Genomic DNA, 9,996 nt, shown 5'->3' with positions numbered 1-9,996 from the left:
TATAAATAAGAGAAAAAGAGGCAGCTGACATTTAAAGACACTCAAACCGCAAGAAGGGAAAACAGCAAAGTATACTATTCTGAAAGTTCACTACAAATAAAATATATTCAGTATTTTTAATTAATCTTCAGCACAATTAAATTTCATTACATAATAACTCAATCCAATGCTTTAAACTTAAAGAAAAGTCATGCAGCTGCTATGATGGTGCAAACCACAGAGAAAATCAAGGAGAAAGAAAAGAAGTAGAAAATAGATATAAACTCATTTATTCATTATAATAAAATATTTTGTTAGCTCTCCATATCTAGAATGTAGATTTGAAAAGATTTTAATTTTTCATAATGCAGAATTTATGTGCTACTTTGTTTTGTTTTTGGTTTTTTTTTTAGCCAATGAGGCATATCCATTAATGCAGCTTACCCTTTCTTGGGAAAAGTACTCTTCCTTAATGCCTAAGCAGTTGAGAAGAAATTTATACATTTCCAATTTCATTTTCCTCTTTCTCCCCTGAGTCATGTTTGCTCGCCATTGCATCAGCATTGCTGGTAAGACACATTAGGAACAATTTTATTACCTGTGAAAGGCTATCTGCAATAATTAAAAATATGTTGCTTTGCTTAACAAGTATCAATGGAAAGTTCCAGAAAAAGTAATCTAAAGATAGAAAGTATATTTAAAGTGTATATCTGTGGATTCTCTTTCTGTTCATAGTTCTGGACTTCACAACAAATAGGAAAAATAAGTTATGAATATTACTAAGTATTATAAAAGAACTTTATATAGCTGGACTCACCAAAGTTTTTGTCTTGATCATCAGCCTTTCCAGAGTTATCACTGTAGGCTTAAGTAGGCAAGTTTTATTTCTAGTGGTACCTGCAATTGTTGCATACTCAACTAGGACGTTAGATCCGGGTTTCAGGAAAAAAAGTCCCTGGTACACGTAGTTGCTTTTGGAAACACCTTAAAACAAACAAAAGCTACTGGAGAGGAGGAGTTAAGGCAGATGTTTATTTAGAAGTACTGAAATACAGACTTGCAGGGGATTAAAAAGAAAACATTACCTTTTTTTGAACCTATGTCAGAAGTATCTTAAACTACTCTGAAATATTAAGATTTAAATAGACTTTGCATGCAGAACTAATTGGAGAGATAATATACTGATGGACATTTGTGTAACAGGAATTTCGTAATACGCAATGTAAATGATTACAGCATCATCCTTCCGCTCTTTATCTTACCTGGGAAACAACGCCCCTTTGTGCAAATGCTGCCTTGCTTTCTGACATGTGGATGGTCCCACGTTATAGTCTTCAGAAAAACTCATACAGCAACAACTCAGGCATTGACCCTTCCAGAATGGGAACTGTGTAAATTTATAATCATTAACCACAGATTTCAAAGCATTTCAGGGGACAAATATTACAAATGCTGGGTGTTCACAGGTAGAATAAGAGCATACTAATCGGTGAACTTTAAAGAATCTTTGGGGAAAACTACAGCATATTAGAATAATGGCACAGAGCCTAATGAAGGAAGTTATTAAAGGTTCACACCTGTTCACCACAGAAATGGGCCAAGTTGGATGGGCAGTGAATTGGCAAACCCCTTTGTGCCACTGCTCTTGGCCGTATTTCCTTTATTCCCCTGCGGTGGTTTCCGGAGCAGACGGCGAGCCAGGCCGCAAGGCCCAGGCTCGCTGCCGGCGGCGCACGGCCCGAGCTCCGCGGGAGCATCGCCGCTCTCGCGAGAGCGCCGGCAGCCGGGCGGGCTCTGCCGCCGGCGCGGCGCGGCCATGGAGTCGGGCCTAGAGGAGCTGATGCCGCGGCTGCTGCCCGTGGGCGACTGTGACCTGACCGAGGACTTCGATCCCACCGTGCCTCCCAGGACGCCCCAGGAGTATCTGAAGCGCGTCCAGTGAGTGGCGAGGCGGTCGGGCCGGGGCCGGGCCCGTCACCTCTCCGCGAGAGCTGCGCGGCAGCCGGTGCTGCCCGGGCCGGGCTTCGTGTCCGGGCGCGCCGGGGCGGCCGTGCGGTGCTGCCCTTCGCCGGCATAGTCGGTGTTTTACACACCGGCAGGAGGGGCGGGTACCCATCTCTTCCCTCTCGTGACCGGCGACACGACTCGAGGAAACGACATGAAGCCGTGTCAGGGGAGGTTTAGGCTGGATATCAGGAAAGGGTTCTTCACCCAGAGGGTGGCGGAGCACTGAACAGGCTCCCCAGGGCAGCGGTCACAAAGCCAGGCACGACAGAGTTCGAGAAACATTTGGACAGCGCCCTCGGGCACAGGGTGTGATTTCTGGGCTGTCGTGTGCACGGAGTTGGACTCAATGATCTTCATTGGTCCCTCCATGATTTTATGAGTGTTTCAAAGACATCCGCTATATATCGACCTGTTACAGGAAAGAAAAAATGCAGCCCACTTGATTCTATTTTGTAGGATTGAAGCAGCTCGATGTCCTGACGTTGTCGTGGCGCAAATAGATCCCAGAAAATTGAAGAAGAAGCCGACAGTAAACATTTCGGTAAGTTTGAGAGCTTTTACACGTTTTGAGAGGGGGAAAAAAAACGGGAAAGATTTTACTATAATGACGTTTGTATTACTTTGGGGGAGTCATTGGCATAACTGATTAGTACTGCTAGATTCTAACAGCATCTACAGAATTAAATGTCTGTGTTTGAAGAAACCCCTGCTCAACTGCTGTGTAACAGCAGTATTTCTAATTGATTAATTTGATAATCCTCATACTGTTTGATACACAGCTGACTATTTTACCGTGTGAGGAAATCAAATGTTGCATTAAATCTTATAATTATTTAATCATAAAACCTGCATAAATTTTAGAAGAAAAACATATCAATAGCTGTCTTTGGGTTTAAGTCTATATTTAGCATAAGGGTAGTAAGTGCAGCTAAGCTTTACTAAAGTTAGATTAAATTCTAGCACCACTTCTTTCCTTTTGGAAGGAATATTTTATTGGAACTTTTCCTTACTGTTGAAGCAGATTTTTCTGTTGTTGCATTGCCCTGCCAGCTTTGGTTTTAATCTACTTTCAAATAGTCTGCCTTTCTCCAATAACAACGGTGTAATCTGAGATTTCACTACTAAATTTCTCAAAGAAAGTTTCTAATACTGATGTGACTTTGTAACTTCTGTAGCCATTCTATTCATCTGTCTCATCTGTTTGTAGTGACATTCTTAAACACTTGTAGAAAGATTTTGTTTAATAACCCTTTCATGCTAATCTTTAAAGATTATATCTACTATCTATTATATCTATATCTACTTAACTATCAAATTTAATTTTCTAGATGGTTTTATGGTCTTCTGTCTTCCTCAGCTTAATATTTTGACAGGTAGAATGCCTAAGATTGATAGTATCTGTCCCAGATAAGGAAACAGCATCCTGCTTTTTATGAGCAGGGAGATTAAAGCAGAACAGTTGCTAAAAGGAAGACCGTAAGTAATTCTTCGACAATGTATTTTGAACACTTAGTTTTCCTTCTTATGTACATATGAGAAGAGTCAAACAAAAAAAAAACTTGTCTAAACCAAAATCTTAACTCAGCCTTGGATGTGGTCATGAAATTGTCTTTCTTAGATGAAGAGTTCAAGGATATTATTGACCTGACAGTAAACATTTACTGATTCTCTTGTTCTTAAGGATTCTTCTTATAAAGCTCTCTTTACATTATAATTATTGCCAGTGTTTTCTCAGATTTCTGGATGTCAGCCTGCTCCTGAAGGATACTCTCCAACGCTTAAGTGGCAGCAGCAGCAAGTGGCCAATTTCTCAGCTGTTCGTCAGGTACAAGATAGTCTGTGAGGGGTCCTGCACAGTCTACATAGAACATATCTAGATATGGGGATAAATTTATATCTAGTATAGAAGTGTTGTGATTTTGTTGCAGGATAGATGTTTACAGGCAAGTGTTTTGAGTTCTTGAAAGCTAATTGAGCATATACTGTGTGGCTTTTAAACCTCTGACAAAACTCTTGAGAGTCATGTTTAAGAAATTGTCCTTCAACAAAAATATGTCTGTATTTAGATTAAATGATAAGGCATAGTTGAGGAAGGACAAAAACCCCTATGATGTTATGCAGTTATATTAAAACATAGTGCTAGCAGGAAATGTTCTGCAGAACTCAACATTAACTAAGAACAAAGTGGATTCTAACCCATCAGGGGATTCATAAAGTCCATTCATACAGTCCATTTAGGAACCTGTTGACAGAGGTGGCAACCCATTATGAGGAGACATACTGATTTAGTAAAACATATTTGTAAGGTTGTAGAGTTAGCACAGACTTTCCTCTTTACTGATACATTTGCACCCTGCTTGAAATAACACAAGAACAGAAAATTAAGCAGTCTGAAAGGGTAAAGGTTCTAAGTTCAGCTAAGTTTTGCTAAAGTTTTAAACTGAAGGAGGGTTGATTTCGATTAGATAGGAGAAAGAAATTTTTTTACAGTGAAGGTGGTGAAACACTGGCACAGGTTGCCCAGAGAGGGGTGGATGCCCCATCCCTCAAAACACTAAAGGTCAGGTTGGATGGGGTCTGAGCCTGATCTAGTTGAAGATTGCCCTGCCCATGGAAGAGAGATTGGACTAGATGGCCTGTGCAAGTCCCTTCCAACCCAAATCTATGATTCTACTATTCTCTATGCACAGTTCAAACAGGGTGAATTGAAAATATAATAAAAATATAGGTAGAGGTCATTTGTGACTCCAGTGCTGCAGACAGCATGTTTACAGTGCATTGATACTGCATTGTAGGAGAACCTTAAGTACTGAGGTGTGACCAGCTAGGGGCTGCTCTAGCACTGAACTCTGCATGAGCTCATGTACCATGTTTTTTTCAGGGAGAAAAATTTAGGATTCCAACATCTCCCCCTCTTGTCCTCGCACAAGTGAAGGGGGAGATCTGTACTACTGCATCTACATCATAAAGAGTAATTGAGCTACCCCTGTTTCTGCGAGGGATCACATCGCATCCTATAATATTAGGCATAGTCTAAGGTTTTAGCAGAACTAAGGAGACAGACATCTAAAGGCTTATTCACTGAATAGGTATTTATTTTATGCTCAAATCAATTGTCTTCTCATCTGTGCCAGAATTAACATTGTGAAATATGAGACTATCCTAAAAAGTATTTAAAACCAAAAAAGAGCATCAGAATTCACTTGTTCAACCACTGCATCAGCTGCTGTTACTTAGAGCATTTTTAGTGGTCTTCTATACAGCTACAGGAACTGGAGTGGAAGACAAATTCCTTCTGCTACAGAACATTTACAGTTCTCTACAAGTAACTGTTAAGTAGGCCAGCTTGTCTTACACAGGATTCCTGCCAGGTAGAAATGTGATAAGAAACCACACTTGCCTTCTTTTATACAATTCTGTAGACCTCTGATAGAGATACAGACCACTGTTGGAAACAGGATATTGGCTTTATGTATGCTTTTGGATTAACTCAAACTGGGATTTTTCTTAAGATTGTTCCAACAAGAAAAGTCTAGAAGACTGTTTAACCTTACTGCGTCAGCTTAACCTTATGTAATAGACTTCAAAATGCCTTCAGCTTTAACATTACTTCCAAAATCCCAGCATGAAATTCTTAATTACATTTCTGCTAAGAAGCATGGGAAATATTTAGCCAGTTGTGCTGGCTATATATCTACTGATTTATAGAAAGTCATAAAATATACTTTTCATACATTTTAAGAATAATGAAGAGCCCTTGTGGCTAGGATAAAATAACTGCAGCATTAAACTGGGATTTGATTTTGTTTTAATTACTCAGAGCCTGAACAAGCACAGGAATCACTGGCGGACACAACATTTGGACAGCAATGTTACTATGGTGAGTAGAATTCATAACAGTGCTCTGTGGTTTGTTTTCCCAGTTATTGAATCCACAGTTAATCTTGCTTTATAGTTGCATGTAACAATTTAAGCCTTTTCTCCACTGTCTTCAAGATAACAGTATTACACAGTTTTCATTTATTTTTATTTACTTCAGCCAAAATCAGAGGATGAAGAAGGCTGGAAGAAGTTCTGCCTCGGGGAAAGAGTATACTCAGAAATAGATGCACTATCTGATAATGAAAATTTAGGAATTGATTACTTGAAGGTGAGTATAGGACTTCCAGTTAATATTCAGCAGCTATTTTCTAGACTAACTGCCAGAAACAATTTTAATGTTTATTACAACTTTGTGCCAAATAGAAAGTAGGCTCTGGTAAGCCCAGAAAGTCTCAGTGTACATTCTTTTTATGCAAAAACTAAGTGAAGCAGGGGTTAAGTCTGTGTCTTCAGTCAAAATTTGAAGAGTTCTTTCATCTCATATCAGCTAAAGTCATTACTTTGCTCTCACTGAACACAATAGAAGCTTTCTTCATAGTCTGCTTTAGTGTTTTGTTGCATAGTGATATGTGGTTACACTCCTCATATGTGATACCCTACAAACATGTTCTTTACTACATCATTTTAAAAAACCAAAACTTTAACAAGTAACAGTAGAAGCAAGGTGCTCTGATACTTCACTGGACCTTCAACTTTCTTGAAGATACTTTTTTAATATATTTCAAAGCTCAGAACAGACTTCCAAATCTCTACAAGTGTCTGAACATCAAATTAAAGTCTTAGTACGTTCTAAATTAGAACAAAGATGTTTGTGATAATGTTTGCATTTTCCAACTTGCTTTTTTTCAGGTGGGCTTTCCCCCTTTGCTAAGTATTGTAAGCAGGATGAGTCAGGTAAGCCTACCTCTCAGAATAATATAGTGACATTGCCTAAATCATTATTTCTCATGTTCTGTTACAGAAGGCTTACCTATTTTTCTTTGCCTAGAGTAGGCAGTTATTACAAATTCTGTTAATTGTACACTCAAAAGGAAAATATGTATTTGTTGTCTCACATTCAGCTACAAATAACTTTAGGAGCAAAGATTTTTCATTACTAGTTCTGAAAGTATTTTGTTGTTGTAGTTTCTCTATAGCACATTTAATGTTTGAATTTTTGCTGAATACCCCAACAGATGCTTTACAATGTTTTTAAATTTCTCATTTAGTGATTTAAGTGTACTCCTTCCATTTGATTGTGAACTTCTATATACATTGCAAGGCTAGAAGAACCACACTTATCTTTCCTTTACTACATTTCCCACTTGCCACCATTATATACAACCAACCAGTCAGTGTGATGCTTCTTTCCTAATCTGTAGCTACTTATCTATAACTTTTCATTAACACAAACAGTTAATTCATTTCATACAAAGTTCTTTCCAAAAGTGGTACTTTAACACTTATTTTACCCTTACATGTAACTTCAAACTGGAATAAATACTGTGGAGTAGAAATACTTTTTATATAATAACATCCTTCAGATAGAAGAGCAGCAAAACAAAACATTGCAGATACTATATTGTCTCTTTCTGTTCCTCTTTTGAAGGCAACAGTAACCAGTGTCTTAGAATACCTGGTAAGCTGGTTTGGAGAGAAAAAATTTACTCCAGAGCTGGTAACTTTTAATTTATTCTAACTACTTGCACATGAATGCATTAAACAAAGAATAGATTATTTGCAGTTTTCTATTAAATTATTTTAATTTTCTAAAGAGTTCTCTAGATAGTTGTATCATATTGTTACTTTCAAAATTTTCTTGATTAGATACTAAAATAAGCACTCACATTTGTTTTTGGAAGGCTAAAATTATAAAACTTAACAGATACAGACATAAAAAGTACTACCCAAACTCCCTCCCCTTTGTATCACTCGCCCCACTAACTTAAGCCATGAGGTTTAATGAGTATCAAGGTTTAGGAGATGACAGAGATCACAGCAGCTTTGGTTCTGTCACGGTGCTGCACACTATTTGCCTCCTGTTTAGTCTGGAGGCACATTACAGTGTGCTGGCAAAGACACATTTAATCTTTCCACATGAAGCACAGACCAGAAAGCTTAGCTGCATTCATGTGGTGAAAAATCAAAGCTACTAAGAACTCCTGATTAACAGGCTACATTGGCATGGAGTTTGCCAACAGCTAGATTGACCAGCTGTGTAACGGCTCCATATCTACAGAAGACCTTGGTGGATGCCTCTCATCTCCTTCAGTACTACAAAGCAAAAGAGTAATGAAAAATTACATGATGCTTATCATAGTTTCACTCTTTTTTCTCAGTCACTTAAAGACCTTTCATGTTCTGTCCTTTCCTATAGAAGACTGTTTTCTTTTTAGCCAGTATATATGTTGCAGAGAATGTGCACAACTTTTAGGTTAGGTCCCAGAATGAAGGCCACTAGACACTGTGATTAAATTATGAAGTTAGACTAGTACCAGAAATTAGGTTTCTAAGAATGCAGTAGAATTCAGAGATGTAAAACTCAAAGGACATTTTCACTCAAAGTATTTTCACAGTGGTGTAGATCTTAAAGCAGATCTAACCACTAATTCCATAAAGATCTGAGTTCATACATTCAGTCTTCAGGAATGTTTTTTCACAGATTGTGAAGTTAAACATTAATAGCCAAGTAATAATGTTTAGATATTACTAAAATAATCCTTCCTTCAGACTATAATAGCATCAGCTGTAATAATTTATATCTTGGCCAGCATTCAAAAAAATGCCAGGAAACCCAGGAGTAGTGCTCACAAGAATCTTATCTGGAGACACAGAATGCTCTACCATGTACTGTCTAATGTGGTTTTGAAAATTCAATTACTGCATATAGCACTTGAATGCAGTTTTGTTTTGAGACCTACACTTCAGTTCTGCTCTATAGAACATGAATTGCTTGAATCTTCAAGGAAATACTCAGAATTAAAACTTTGTTATTTGAATCCTCACAGGGTAGATGGCTTTATGCACTGTTGGCATGCCTTGAAAAACCTTTGCTACCTGAAGCTCACTCCCTTATTCGACAGCTGGCAAGACGATGTTCAGAAGTCAGGGCACTGGAGGTAAGATTTAATGTAACTGTGCAGAGGACTTGGTGAATTTAGCAGGTAAGGAGGATCATTTTTCAGAAGTTTTAATTTTTTATGTCTGAAGTTTGAGAATGAAGGGAAGACTACAAATACACATAACATGGCTTGTAACAGCTTCTCTATTTGATACAGGTAACAAAAGAATTGCTGTAATATTTCTCTCTTTTCCAGGAGAGCAAGAATGAAGAACAAATATCAGCTCTGAACTTGATAATCTGCTTAGTTAGTAGGTAATGCAACTTACACACCCCAACCAGTAATGTATGTCCAGCATAAATGTGTGATTATTTGTACTAACCTAAATCCTTTTAAAAGTCAATAAAAGTACCCTGGGCCAATGCAGCAAATATACTTAGCTGAAAGGATCTAAGATGTACCCAAGAGAAAAGGAAGCTAATTCCTGTCTTCAGATGAGCCCCCTGATCCATGAAGCCATAATTATGATAGAAACACTATAAGATGAGCTAGAAAGCAATGGGTTGGACAACTTGAAGTAAGAAATATGTTGTACTGGATGTTTCTTACCATGTTCCACTTCATTCCTAGGTACTTTGATCAACGTGACCTGGCTGATGAGCCTTCCTAGGCTGTTTTGAGAACATCCAGTATTTTGCATTGCCACAGCACAAACAGCATTATCAGAGTTAACAGCAAGACACTGCACTGTTGAGACCTGAAGTATTACACAATCCCTTCAGAACACCCTCACACTAAAACATTTGGGACAGCTGTGAATAACATCAGCTGAGTTTTAGCTGAGATTGTCAGTGTCTCCAAAACTCAAATACCATCATCACCGTCATTGTAAAGTGGTAACTGAAGTGTCCAGCATCATCTCTCAAGCTCCTGTCTTTGTAAACTACATTCTTGGTTAGAAATTTCTACAATCTGAGTAATCTATGGACACTGCTATTAGGTGAAGTCTGAGGTTACATTACAAATTATTATTCTTTTTCTAACAGACTTATTGAGGACTTTTTTAATAAAACTAAAGGATTTTAAA

The 9,996-nt window shown here is 38.1% G+C and overlaps 1 protein-coding gene across 2 annotated transcripts; it reads left to right on the top strand.

Moving 5' to 3' along the window:
- Positions 1 to 1,570: 1,570 nt before the first annotated feature.
- On the top strand, positions 1,571 to 9,996 carry GEMIN2 (gem nuclear organelle associated protein 2). Of its 2 annotated transcripts, XM_068192876.1 has the most exons (10): positions 1,571 to 1,917; positions 2,443 to 2,527; positions 3,722 to 3,811; positions 5,807 to 5,866; positions 6,026 to 6,136; positions 6,718 to 6,762; positions 7,457 to 7,525; positions 8,856 to 8,966; positions 9,165 to 9,223; positions 9,540 to 9,996. In XM_068192876.1, the coding sequence occupies exons 1-10, from the start codon at positions 1,586 to 1,588 to the stop codon at positions 9,577 to 9,579; spliced, it is 1,002 nt and encodes a 333-aa protein (XP_068048977.1). In that variant the 5' UTR covers positions 1,571 to 1,585; the 3' UTR covers positions 9,580 to 9,996. The 2 variants fall into 2 exon arrangements, with proteins under 2 accessions (XP_068048977.1, XP_068048978.1); XM_068192877.1 differs by lacking the exon at positions 7,457 to 7,525.

The sequence above is a fragment of the Anomalospiza imberbis genome, chromosome 6 (genome assembly GCF_031753505.1).
Source record: "Anomalospiza imberbis isolate Cuckoo-Finch-1a 21T00152 chromosome 6, ASM3175350v1, whole genome shotgun sequence".
In the NCBI taxonomy this organism is placed as follows: Eukaryota; Metazoa; Chordata; class Aves; order Passeriformes; family Viduidae; genus Anomalospiza; species Anomalospiza imberbis.
The sequence above is the reverse complement of the archived record's forward strand: the minus strand, read 5'-3'. Positions and strand labels throughout refer to the sequence as shown.